This window comes from Gopherus evgoodei, chromosome 8 (genome assembly GCF_007399415.2).
Source record: "Gopherus evgoodei ecotype Sinaloan lineage chromosome 8, rGopEvg1_v1.p, whole genome shotgun sequence".
Lineage (NCBI taxonomy): Eukaryota > Metazoa > Chordata > Testudines > Testudinidae > Gopherus > Gopherus evgoodei.
The window spans coordinates 12,662,661-12,676,320 of record NC_044329.1 but is presented as its reverse complement, the minus strand read 5'-3'; the positions used below and the strand labels follow the sequence as shown (position 1 = coordinate 12,676,320).

The 13,660-nt window shown below is 43.5% G+C and overlaps 1 protein-coding gene across 2 annotated transcripts; it reads left to right on the top strand.

The window, feature by feature from the left end:
* Nucleotides 1-108: 108 nt before the first annotated feature.
* On the top strand, nt 109-12,915 carry UBE2B (ubiquitin conjugating enzyme E2 B). 2 transcript variants are annotated; one of them, XM_030573644.1, is made up of 6 exons: nt 109-265; nt 5,740-5,820; nt 6,968-6,993; nt 8,516-8,605; nt 11,089-11,177; nt 12,345-12,915. In XM_030573644.1, exons 1-6 carry the CDS (start codon nt 222-224, stop codon nt 12,471-12,473), a joined length of 459 nt encoding a protein of 152 aa, XP_030429504.1. In that variant the 5' UTR covers nt 109-221; the 3' UTR covers nt 12,474-12,915. The 2 variants fall into 2 exon arrangements, with proteins under 2 accessions (XP_030429504.1, XP_030429505.1); XM_030573645.1 differs by lacking the exon at nt 109-265 and adding an exon at nt 688-908.
* Nucleotides 12,916-13,660: the final 745 nt, after the last annotated feature.

Genomic DNA, 13,660 nt, shown 5'->3' with positions numbered 1-13,660 from the left:
TACGTTCTGACGGCGGACACGCGCGCACACTCTCCCCACCGGAAGCAGTGGTACGGTCGCAGAGGGGGGCCGGTGACTTTCCCTCCCCCAGGCGGAGGGAGACGCCATTGCAGGGTTGTTTGTGCCGCTGCCGCCGCCGCTGCAGGCTGGGGAGGGAGACCGCCGCGCTGTGAGCGGTGCTGAGGCTCCTGGGAACAGGGACTCTTTTCCCAGAGAGGATCATGTCCACTCCGGCCAGGCGGAGGCTCATGAGGGACTTCAAGAGGTGAGCGTCTCCCCTCGGCCGGCTCCCCAGCGGGTGCGCGCCGGGGTCGTGCCCTCCCGAGGGAGCACAGGGGCTCCCCTCATGCCCCCCCCCCCGTGGGTCTGACTGGCGTCCCGCCATGCCCTGCGTGTAGCAGGCCCCTCCTGGCCCGGGCAGGAGCCTCCCCGCGGGCGCTGCTCCAAGCTCGTGGCGCTGCGTGGCGTGCTGTGGGGAGAGGGGTAGGAGCCCCCGGCACCCCCACCACAGGGCCGTGTACCCGTGGGGCTCGGCGGGCTCCCCGGCAGCCAGCCCCTGGGTGCTGCCGGGTGGGAGCAGCTGTGGGTGCCCCTGGCGTGGGGGCGCAGGCGGTTCCCCTGTCCTGTTCCACCCCGCTGCTGGGCTGGGGTCGGCGCGGTGAGCCGGGTGAGTCAGGCCTAGGGAGCGGCCCCGAGGCTGGCGCACCCGGGCTGCCAAATCAAATCCGCAAGGCCTCGGGGCCTGGCGAGCTGGACGGGCGTTGCCCAGGTGTAAAGCGGGGGGGCGGGCAGACCCGTCAGGTGTCTGATCGGGTATCTGTCTGCGGATCGGCTTGCCATGGCCTGGGGTCCAGGAGTGACGCTTGGCTCTTGTACAGCACTCTCCAGCCCCTGAGCTCAAAGGGCAGGTAGGTATTGCTGTCTGTGTCGTACTTGGGGAAACTGAGGCCTGGAGAGGTGAAGGGACTTGCTCAAAGTCAGTAACAGAGCTAGGAATAGAATCCAGTCTGCTGACGCCCAGTCTAGGGCCTTATTAGCTGGACTGCGCTGAATCTGTACATTTTCCAATGCATCAGTTATGTGCACCAGTTTAGGGCTTCTCCATGTTTAGGATTTAATCGGCTTTATTTATCTTTGTCCACTTTTCCCTCCACTATGCTGGACTGTTATTTGAAAGGGAGACTTAATAATACAGAAACAACCTTTTCACTTTCTAGCTTGTCTGCTCTCAAGGAATGCAAAAACCTCTCAATGCTGGTAAGAGGGCAAAATGCTGGTTTGTCAAAGCACTGTTACTGGGGTCAGGACTACCAGACCAGCAGTCTTTTTCCCCTGTACTCTTTGGGGCAGGGATGCTGAGCAAGTTTGGGTCTATATGGTAAATGCTGTTCCTACACACATCTTGATAAGAAAGTTAAAATATCCTGCCCCACTAAAGGGATTAGTTGAATCTCTGCCTCTGTAGAAAGGAGGCTGCTTTTGTTTTGGGTTACTTCCTCCAAAGTTCTTTGCTGCTTACAGTATGCTGACATCTGGAGGCATCTAAGGATAAAAGTTGGTGCTTATGTCTTTTAAACAATAGCCACTGTCCTTTCTCTGTCAACAGCTTGCATGAGAAATGTCCAAAGAGCCTTTCATTATGTTGCCTGTGGTTCTGTTAGGAAACCTGTATTATTTGTAAAAGCCATTGTTTATAGACCAAACACTTAGTTATAACATTTAAAGAAGCACATTCTGATTATATGAGAGGTTCCATGATGCAATAACCCTCTAATTTAAGGGAACTAGCTGTATGATGTCAAACTTTGCTTCAGGCTGGAACTTGACAGGGGAGGGAATATTGAGCCTGTAAATATTGACGCAGGTTTCAAATGCTCATATATACTCTCATATTCAAAGACTTAAGATTTTTTTTTTTTTAAACGCCTTTGGAGATCACATATCAACATTCTCTGGTTGGTTTTTGTAACTTTTTTGTGGGCCTAGAAGTGAAATGCTTAGTGAATAAAGCTAACATTTTCAGAGATGTTCCCTCATTTTTTGGGCCTCTGTATTTGGGTACCTGCCTTGAGGTACTTTGCATGGTGGTCTTCTACCCTCCTTGCCCCCATCCTCCCAGTGCTGAAGATCCACAACTGCAGCTGAAGTGAATAAAATGATCAGGTTGTTGGTACCTCTGTGTGCCCATCTTGAGACAAGCCAGAACTACTGAAAACTTCTGGATTCATGTATATGCTATTCTGGTTGATAGTTTGTCACACATTGTTTAAAAATGTTTGTAAACAAGGACCTTTTTCTACACCTTCGTGAAAAAAGGTACGGTAGTTATATTCTGTTTAAAAAATGGTAAGTGCCGAAGTACAGACACTCTGGAACAACTGTTCCAGTTTGTCATTTAATTACATGTTATGTACAGCATCTATTATGCATGTAGAAAAGCCTTTTATAAGCTAATTGTTAGGGGCTTTAAATTGTATGCTTTGTTTCAGCGTGATATGAATTAACGTGGCTGATAAATTGGAAACGAGTCAACTTTAATAGTGTTCCTTTTTAGGTGTAGTTGTATTTGCAGGTACCACAATATTATATCTGTAAACCATGGTCATATGTGTATGATATTGTAAGCCGGTTGTGTCGGGGCTCGTCCCCCTCAGGCGCGGCGGGGAGCCAGGGCGCCTCCTTGTGTGCCGCAGTCCGGGTAGGCTTAGCCCTCGGCAGGTGTTGAGCGGGGTACAGGGTCTGTAAACAGGGTAGAGCCCCGGCCCTCTAGCCGGGGTCGGGGCTCTCAAAGTCAATAAGCCACAGCCCTTGGACAGGGCGGGCAGCAATAGTTCAGGCTCAGGCCTCCAGCGGGGCTGAGCAAACACAGTATCAGCCCAGGCCCTTGGACAGGCCGGGCAGTAATAGTTCTGGCTCAGGCCCCTAGCAGGGGCTGAGCAAACACAGGATCAGCCCGGGCCCTTGGCTCGGGCGGGGCACCAAACACAAGTCTAATTCGCTCTGGCCCTTTGGGTCAGGGCAGAGCAGTGGCAATAGGCGGGAAGAGGGGGAGTCTGCCACCCGGTTACGGGTGGCAGGGGGAACGCTGGCCCTCCCACTCCACTGCGTTCCAGCCCGGGGCCCTAGCAGCGGTCAAGACCCGCTGCGGTCAGTGGGGATCCTGGCCGCAACACACTGACATAGGTTCGGGCTCTTCCGGAGCCAAACCAGGCTCGGCTACCCCCAGGCTACTTCCAACCTCCCCCTCTCTGGGTACCTGGTTCTTGCCGGCGTCGTCTGATGGGTCCCAGACCATAGGTTCCTCTGGGTACCGGTCGTGGGGAAGCTCAGGCCACTCCTCGGGGTATCGGGCACACGGCAGGTCAGGCCGACGTTCCTCCGGGTACCGGGTCTGAGGCAAGTCCAGCCAGCGCTCCTCTGGGTAGTGGGCGTGGGGCAGGTCCGGCCAGTGCTCCTCTGGGTAGTGGGCGCGGGGCAGGTCTGGGCAGCGCTCCTCTGGGTAGTGGGCGCGGGGCAGGTCTGGGCAGCGCTCCTCCGGGTAGTGGGCGCGGGGCAGGTCTGGGCAGCGCTCCTCCGGGTAGTGGGCGCGGGGCAGGTCTGGGCAGCGCTCCTCCGGGTAGTGGGCGCGGGGCAGGTCCGGCCCGGCAGGAGCCCGGGCACCAGCGTCTGTCCTCTCCGGCAGCCTGCCTCCAACTGAGCGCTGGGGCCAGGCTTTTATACTTCCTGTCCTGCCCCTTGACTTCTGGGGGGCGGGGACAGGCTTTGCTGACTTCGCCCACTGAGGCGCCTGCTCTGGCTCGTCCTCGTCAGGCGCAGCGGGGAGCCAGGGAGCCTCCTTACAGATATGTATTTGTAGCTTCACCCAGGGGTGGCTCCAAGCCCCAATATGCCAAGTGCGTGCTTGGGGCTGCAAGCCGCGGGGGGCACTCTGCCAGTGTGCCTGCAGAGGGTCCGCTGGTCCCATGGCTTTGGTGGACCTCCCACAGGCGTGTCTGCACAGGGTCCGCTGGTCCTGTGGCTTCAGAGGACCTCCCACAGGTGCCTGCGGGAGATCTGCCAAAGCTGCGGGACCAGCGGACCCTCTGCAGGCAAACCGCTGGAGGCAGCCTGCCTGCTGTGCTTGGGGCGGCAAAATCCCTGGAGCCGCCCCTGGCTTCACCTAGCCTTGTAATACAATATTAAAAGTCTGATTTGAACCTACAAAGCTAGGAACCTCTGAGTGGAGCTTTAGATGCCATTTAACTCACCCATTGCATGTGGATATTGCATTATTTGAGCGTAACACTTTTTAGTTCCCGTTAAATGAAAATAGGATATTAAATCTTTTTGCTTGTAGTGGGTCACATAGACGGTAAAAATTAAAGTAATTATGATTCCAATGAAAAGGAATAGCTGTTAGAAGCAGTGATTTTTTTATTTTATTTTGTTAAAATTGTAAGTGAAGTGGAGATTTTACATATGAAGGGAAAGTACATCTAAATAAATACATTAAAACTTGGAATCGAATCTATCAGACATGTGATCTGTCCATTTTATGCCTGCAAACTGAGATCACGTATCTTTACAATGTCAGAATCTTGTCTGAAGTGAATGGGGAATATTTTTTTGTTTTGTTTCCTGTTTATTTTAGGGTGACATAGCAGCCAGGACCATTCAGCTTACCTGTGCGGCTATGAACTCTGATTACTGTTTGAATGTAAGCTTTGTATAGTGACCAACAGGGTGGTGATGAGAAAGGAATATGACAGATTACCTACCTGAATACTGATTTTTTTCTTCCTTTTGAATAAAATTACAGAGAAATATTAATTTAATTACAGCTTTTAGTTTTGCTTGTAGAAAAGGAATGTGAATGCTATAAATACCATATTGTTCCTAGCTCTTAAATATCTCTGGACTCTGTTCAAACAAGTTAAGCTTTCAGTTCAGGCCACACCACAAATTCTCTGTAGTTGAAGACCTTCCCACAGTGCAGTGTGTGAAACTTTGTCCTGATTTAAATGCCAAAGCTACCTCTGAAGTGCACATTCCTTCTCTTCCTGGCCAAAGCAGTAGGTAGCTCATGCTGTTGACATTTAAGTTGTCTGACTGAGCATACTGAGAGAACAGGTTACTAGCCAAAATAGGCCAGTGTGGTCTGGCTAAATTTGGTCCACATAGTATTAAAAACCATAAGAAAAACCTGATCTGTGTTCCCTTCTATTAGTTTCCAATGTGTGCCTCACACAAATATAATTGGTTGGTTTCCACAATAGTTACGGTTTAGTTGTGTCAATTTGTGGTTATACATCTTTTTCTCTTCACTGCTGTAGCCAGCGGGTGTCTTTCTGAATGCTCATTTCATTATTTGCAATGTGGTGTTTTAAACCAGATGTACAAGATGTTTCATAACTGCTCTTGTATTTGATGATGTGTTCCATGCATGAGGAAACATATGCTTCACTTATTTATTTGGTGCGGATCTGTCTTAATAATATTGACAAAATATTCGAAGAGAGAACCCTGATCTGCATCCCTTGGTGGGCTTCTGTCTCTGGAATATTTAATGTGCATATAACACTGAAGTATGTAGTCTGTGTTCCAAACCACAGCCTGAATTCTCTAGTAGTGAAGAAGAAATGGGTACAAACTCTGGATATGCTTACATGTTTCTGTCTGAGTATTACCCTCTTTGGCTCTGTGTGTGTGTGTATAATTTTAACGTACATTTTTTTCATATTCTGTTTTTTTAATTGTTAGATTGCAAGAAGACCCTCCTGTGGGTGTCAGTGGTGCGCCATCTGAGAATAACATTATGCAATGGAATGCAGTTATATTTGGGTAAGAGAAGAATTTTGCTCACTGTAGAGAAGATAATACTAAACGGTTAAATATAAGTTAGATCAGGGGTCAGCAGCCTTTCAGAAGTGGTATGCCAAATCTTCATTTATTCACTCTAATTTAAGGTTTGGTGTGCCAGTAATACATTTTAACATTTTTAGAAGGTCTCTTTCTATAAGTCTATAGTATGTAACTAAACTATTTTTGTATGTAAAATAAATAAGGCTTTTTAAAATGTTTTAAGAAGCTTCATTTAAAATTAAATTGAAATGCAGAGCCCCCTGGACCGGTGGCTAGGACCCGGGCAGCGCGAGTGCCACTGAAAATCAGCTTGCATGCTGCCTTTGGCACCCGTGCCATAGGTTGCCTACCCCTGAGTTAGATAATGGCTGATTCTATGAAAATGCTTGAGACTATGTGCATGTACTAAGCCAAAATGCTGAGTTTGAGACAAAACAGCAAAATTAGTAAGTATGTTCTGATGAGGAAATAGGTTTGTATGATCTATAACCTTGAATACTGAGGCATAGTAGAGCACTCAAGGAAAGCAGCTACATTTTTGTCCTTCTGTAGCCTTATAATGTCCATTTTCTTGTCTTTTTTTTTAAATTTGTATCAATTCATAGTGAAAGCAAAGGAGATTATGTTGAAGATTGGGTAGGAAAACAAGAAAAAGCAGGATTCCCCCCGAGAAGCACATAAGAATTCCATGCCCTTTGCAGACAAATTTAGATGTTAGCAGTGACCAGATTGGTTTACAATACAATTCTGTGGGCAGAACTTGTCTAGTTACATTAGGTATCTCATGGATTATTAAACCAATTCAGTCTTATCATAAATCCTAGTACTTTGCTAGTGATCTTATTGCAGTTTTAGTGAATCTGAATCTTCCCATTGATTCTGGTCGTCCCCATTTTACGAAATAGTTATTGTCCTGGATCAGTTGTAAGAAATCCAATTTCTGGATTAAAAACCAAGTTACCAGTTTAATAGGAGAGTACTTTGAGTATCCTGGGAAATATCAAGGAGTTGCATCTTAATTCTTTACTCTCCCCCACCCCACCCCCCATTTCTATTTTGAAGGGGATGGGGGAGGTTTGGGTGCCTGTGTAAAAATAGATAAATATATTTATATTTTTATTTCTAGGCCAGAAGGTACCCCTTTTGAGGATGGTAGGTAACTAATTTTTTTTATTCCCTTCTCTTTCAGAAATGATCCCAGCATTGCTTTTAAGAAAGATTTTTATATTTCCTATATATAAAATGTTGTATGTTGTTGGTTTTTTTTTTTATAGCCATAATACACACACAACTTAATTTTGAACTAGAAAAAGCAAGCCAACAGACAATGTGAGTTGGTAAGGGCTTGCTGTCTAACAGAGACTACAGTATTTTGACCAGAACTCGTGCCAGTGCATTGTCTTTTCTCTACAGTGGTTGATGAGTAACTGTAATCCTGTGAAACAGTGGCCATATCTAGAAGTGTTTATATACAGAGAGAGTGGAATGTTCAGTAGGAGATGCTGAAGGCTAATACCATCGGACTGTTTCATATGTCTTATGCCTAGTCACAAAGATTTTCATGCTCTCTGGTTACATATGGCTTTGTCTTTAGCACATGATACAACACAAAGGTAAATCAGATTTTATTAAGAGCAAGAGGAAATAATCTTGAATTGATCTCTGTATAAAACTGTTTTAATGAAAAAGATCAAATTGTAAACAAACACGAAAGAACTGTATAAGTGTAATATCTACTGTATATGCAGAAAGGGGGAGTCGTTTCAGTTATGCAAGGAATGGTCATTAACAGGGCTTTCTACTTTTCTTGCAAGTCAGAAAATAGCTTACTGTGTGTGTAGGGAAGGGAGAAATTGGGTGGAAGTGGATAGAAATTGGTTGAAATTGGCGATATGTGGCATACATATTCACTGGTCCCTAATAAATATTTTTCAGTAAATCAGTCTCAAGTTTTAAAGGTTGAAGCCATTTGTTATAAAAATCCATCTTTTCATGTACTGGGCTCAGCCATAGTCCATTTTAGGTCAAACTCCGATAGATTTCAATGACTAAGCACTGGAAGGTCAGGCCTACTGAAGAGACACTAAAATAGCTAGTGGGTGATGATAGTCATTATTTTTAAGTTGTTGATTAATGGTGTCAACAGAAATTCAGTATTTCACCTTTAAAAAAAATTCTTCTTTAGAAGTGTTTGATCCAGGCAGGAAAACTCTTACCTTCTGATTCACCGAATCCCAAAAACTGTCAAAACAGGAATCATTTGGAAACTTTGGCTGAACAAAATGACAGATTAGTGCGCTCACTCTCTTCCCCCCCTTTTTTTTTTCTCTTTAAACTATTGGTCACATAAAGTTATCCAAAACTTCCTGCTGTCCAAGTGCAGTGTCACCTTCCCAGTATCTGATAATAACATAGTTCAGACCACTGGAGGATTTTTCTAAGTGTCGGTTACAATTTTTAGATAACTGAAGTTGTACTCTATTCAAATAGTTGCTTTTCTGTGTATTGAGTAGGCTCCTCTAAATTTTACAAAGATGCTGATGCTATTTTTGTTCATGGCAATACATATCAGTTTTATTGGCATTTGAAATATAAATATGACATCAAGTGTTCACAGAGATGTTTTGATACAATTATAGTTACATGATGTTTTTGTATTTGCTTTCTTGGACAGGTACTTTTAAACTAATAATAGAATTTTCAGAAGAATACCCAAATAAGCCTCCAACTGTTAGATTTTTATCAAAAATGTTTCATCCGAATGGTGAGTATTCATACTTATTTAGCCAAAACAAATGTAGAATAGAATAGTGTGATATCACAGCCTGAAGCTCAGCAACGTTTAACATTTTTTTTCAAAGTAAATATCCTGGTGCCAGTAAACTTAGTTAGAAGAAGCTACTTCTGGATTCTGTAATCATTGTGCAGTCTTGTTAGCTAATGCAAATATTAGCCAATGAGGAAATGAAATATCTTAGACTATTGCTATCCTACTCTCTTATAGCCAGTGTTGATTTCTGGGAACTTTCCATTTTAGCAAGATGCTTTATTTCTGGATCTCTTTTCTCCTGCTCTCACTAAAGTCAAACACTTAATTTGTTTTCCTCTTCTGCTCCTTCATTTTTAGGAAGGTCTTTTGTATAATCCCTTTTACTTCCTTGTTCCATTGCACCTACCTGTCTTGAATAGTGGCAATCTTCTGTTTGGCAGAGGGGACCTTAGTGTATTTTTTTTTTTAAACCTTATCAAAGCTGTTTCTTCAGCCTGCTAGAATGATGATATAATTATTCTCTTAAAAATTGAATGAACTACTTCTGAAGTATTGCTGGCCTAAGCAGCAAGGGACTGAATTCAGAGCCTGATACCTGTCACTAGCTACCTGAGGCTATGTCTACATGAATAATGTAGCTGGAGTCAATGTAGCTTAGGTCGACTTACTGCGGTGTCTACACTGTGCTGGGTTGACAGGATACACTCTCCTATCAACTTACCTTACTTCTCTTGTTCCTAATGAAGTACTGGGGTTGACTGGAGAGCACTCTGCTGTCGATTTAGCAAGTTTCCACTAGATCCGCTAAATCGACCCCCCAGTACATTGATCGCTGAAGCGTTGATTCCATAGTAGTGTAGACATAGCCTGAGTTGTGACCTCCTCCGTTGTGTGCCTCTCTCCTTTGCTCTTGGTTCTTTTCTCTGTTCCCTTTTTTCATCAGGATTACATTTCCTTTGGCCTTGGCTACACTGGAGAGTTGCAGCGCTGGTAGTGGCTTTACAGCACTGCAACTTACTCCACATCCACACTGGCAAGGCACGTACAGCGCTGTATCTCCCTGGCTACAGCGCTGGTTGTACTCCACATGGACGAGAGGAATAAAGAGAACAGCGCTGGTGCTACAGTGCTGGAGTGCCAGTGTAAACAGTGATTAATCTTACTACACTGTAACTGACCTCTGGAATTTTCCCATAATGCTTTTAACTAAAGAACTCTCTTTGTTTTGTTATGATGCCTCCCTTTGTTTTGTTATGAACTTGGGGCTTCTGGTGCTGCTTATCTAAAAAACACAGCAATTTTTTGCTTGAGCAGAGGCAGGCAGGGAATGTCCACAGCTAGTGTTTGCTTGAGGAGAGAAACAACACGGCGGGGGCGGGAAGGGAGTCTGTTGGAGCAGCTGCTTATCTGGTCTGAAGGCTATTTGCATTTAAGAGTGAATGAGAGAGGGGTGGGGGAAGTGGTCGGAATTTGCAAGGCAGTGTGGCCACACTGCAGCGCTTTCCCTGCACAGCTGTACGAAGACAGCTTTAACTCCCAGCGCTGTACAGCTGCAAGTGTAGCCAAACCCTTTGTGTGCATATGTGTCACGATCCTGCACCAATTCAAGTTAGCAGGAATCTTAACTTCACTGGGAGCAGGATTGGATCCTTAGTGCTTCTCCAGTCATGCTCCAGAGACACTTCACGAGACACTTGGTGTGAGGGGTAGATAAGCTGTATTTTTTCCCCTTCTCTAAGAAGCTGCAAAGGAGTATAATTATACCTCTGCTGCTCTAGAATACTAGTGTTCCTGTTGGGGAAACACTGAGTGAAGATCACTGGCATCACATCAGTTTGATTCAGCACTGTGGCAGATGTAGCACTGGGATGATTCTTCCATCACATGGGCCATGAGAAATGTAGGCATACCCTACCCAAATTCAAATCTGCCTACCCATTTCTTTCTCCCCACTGTGAAACATCAAGAACTCCAGTATCTCTTTTTTAGGTACTTCATATGGCCCTTATTACCATAGTATCTGAGTTCCTCACAATCTTTTAACATAATTATCCTCACAACACCTCTGTGAGGTAGGGAAATACTGTTATCTCTGGTTTACACATAGGAAACTGAGTCATGAACAGACTAAGTGACTTGCCCAAGATCATACAAATGGAGGAGGGAATTGAAGCCAGAGCTCCCACATTCCAGGCTAGAGCCCCAAGTACTGGACCATCCTTCCTCTCCTCTTACGTTACTGAAAGCAAACAAAGTATGTATTTTCCCCTAAATACAAGGTATAAAACTGGTGTCCGATTCTTACAAAAATGCTCTCCTCAGAAGAACACTTTATTTCCCTTTCATGCTTCCTAAAATGTTTAGTGAAACTGAATTGTCACATTCCAATATAAATAGTGCATCCATTCATGCAGTGTTTAATCACAACAAATTAAAAATGGCCGGAGTTTTAAATAATTTCTGTGTTCTGTTTACAGTTTATGCGGATGGTAGCATATGTTTAGACATCCTTCAGAATCGCTGGAGTCCAACGTATGATGTTTCATCTATTTTAACTTCAATTCAGGTAATTTTTAGCAAGCTAAGTATATGATGATTACCCTCCTTCACAAAACCGATGATACAGTGAAATAAACAGCATCAACACCAATGGACTGTACTGAAAAGTAATCATGAGTTTTTAAGCTTATTTTAAAGACTAGTTAGTTGATGAACTATATATTCACTTTATTTCTAAGCAATAAAAATAATCCTGTCAGGGAATGCTTATAGGAGGACATTTATTTTGATTAATTTTCCTGACCATTATTATTCCAGATGTGACAGTAATTTTTATGTATTTAAGGCCAGGGTGTGTGTGAGAAATGTTAACTATTTTATTTTGAAGCCTATGTTTCGTTATGCTTGTGAAATCGTTAAAGAGCCAGTATTACTGGAATCCAGCTACTTGGACTGCATTAATTTAGGATGGAACTATTTCATATGTTAGGACTACTTCTGGGGGAATTCTGCACCAAAAAAATTAAAAATTATGTGCAATATTTTAAAATTCTGCAAAAATCTGCATATTTTATGTGTCAAAATAACACAATGTAATCACTCCATTTTCAATTATTTTGGTAATTTATTTCAAAGTACTTGTCAACAAGTGTGCCAGCAATACACACAACAACAAAAGAGATTCCCTTAGGAGTAGAGAGTTAAAGAAACCCTATGACAACCTAGTTTCAGTTGGGGAGTACTGGAGGGGGCTGTGTAGGGCCCCCAGAGATACCCGCACCCTCCTCCCCCCAGTGGCGTGGCACCCCCTGACCTAGACATCCTCAGCCCCAGAGCCTTTACTCACCTCAGCTTCTTTACTGTTCTGTCTGGGTATGTGGTGTGGTGCATCCCTGTTCTTCCTCAGCCTTTGCCAGACCTGGGTCTCCCAGGTCCTCTCCCGTCCCAGCGAGAATGAGGATGCTGGGTGCTGTGCTTACTGTGAGCTGGGCTCTGCAGAGTCCAGCGGCCCTTAGTGGCAGTCAGCAGCTCTGCATCCCCAATTCTGTCGAGGAGGAAACATGAAATTCTGCATTGTGCAATGGCACAGAATTCCCCCAGGAGTGCAGAGCTTAAGCTAGTTGCAAAATCAGCATCCTGTTGTTCCCCATGGTGTGTGTGTTTAATGAAATTACTATCAAGAACATACTGGTCCAAGTATCTTATTTTTTTTTCTTTCCCCGTCCTCTCACAGTCTCTGCTTGATGAACCTAATCCAAACAGTCCTGCAAACAGTCAGGCAGCACAACTTTATCAGGAAAACAAACGTGAATATGAGAAAAGAGTTTCAGCTATTGTTGAGCAAAGCTGGAACGATTCATAATAGATGACTACTTTGTTAATCTTCCTCTTCATAATCATTGTGTCCAATTTAACACTCAGTAGAAAGGCTACCAGAAATTTTAAGTGCCACAAGTTCTAAGGATTTGCATACAAACATGTTTGCAAAAAAATTAAGCCCTTCAGTTTAGAAACTTTAAAAGCTTGTGTATCTTGATTAATGTACTTTTTATTGCATGGTATGAACTAAGTTATTGCTACATAAATTTGTAATATATCCTGTTTGTATTTTTTTTTCCAAGTGTATAATGTTGATGTGGAGTTTTCATGAAAGAATATACACATTTTGTAAATCTGTACTTTTTCAAATATTGAATGCCTTATTTTTGAATTCTTTAGATTTTTAAATTGGAGAAAAGCACTTAAAGTTTTTATATATAAATATTACATGTAAAACTGTTAAATACATAACCTCAGTGCAAGACATTCTTTTGTTAATTTCTTTTGTATCTCTTTCAAAGGGCTTAGTTTTAGTGTTGAATCTTTTTCTCTTGATAAATGCTAATATTATGCACTTTACAAATATGAGGAAAACTGCTGTGATGTGTAACGCATTCATAGTCTTCAGTGGAGATATGTCTACCTACACTGGAGCTTGCTTTGGTCCTGTAGTCTTCTTGCACAAATGTGTAGGGAAGTATCTGCCCCCATTTTACAGATGGGGAAACTGAGGCACAGATAAGTGACTCATCTAAAGTCACACTGCAAGTCAGTGGCACAGCTGCAACCAGAACCCATATCATCTGACTCTGTCCTGTGTTTTGGCCTGTAGGCCATCCTTTTTCTCACTAATACAAGCTTTATTAGTATCACTGTTGCATACATGTATAAGATGCTTAATAGCTTGTCACATGCAGGGAAAGTATTAATCACTTAACAAGTCTTTCACATCATATATTAACACACATGAAATAGGTTTACTATAACTTGATCTCTGATCATCCAGAATTGCTTAATTCCTAACTAAGAGATCTTATGTATTACTGTACAAGTTGATACATAATAGGATAATATTATTATTATATTTACTCTTCCTTAAATTGTGAGAAAAGCATTAGTTAAATCTATCACGTATCACATACTGTTACTGAGATGTATTTTTGATGTTTATTTTCTAATTGTAGCCAAACAGTTGGCTCTCTTACGCATTCTACCTAGAAAACTCCTGCA

What these genes read in the sequence shown, in the direction of transcription:
- UBE2B (XM_030573644.1), top strand. Translation starts at nt 222, where the DNA reads ATGTCCACTCCGGCCAGGCGGAGGCTCATGAGGGACTTCAAGAG. An exon ending in AAAAATGTTTCATCCGAATG is followed by an intron (nt 8,606 to 11,088) that starts GTGAGTATTCAT and finishes TTCTGTTTACAG; the next exon opens with TTTATGCGGATGGTAGCATA. An exon ending in CTATTTTAACTTCAATTCAG is followed by an intron (nt 11,178 to 12,344) that starts GTAATTTTTAGC and finishes GTCCTCTCACAG; the next exon opens with TCTCTGCTTGATGAACCTAA.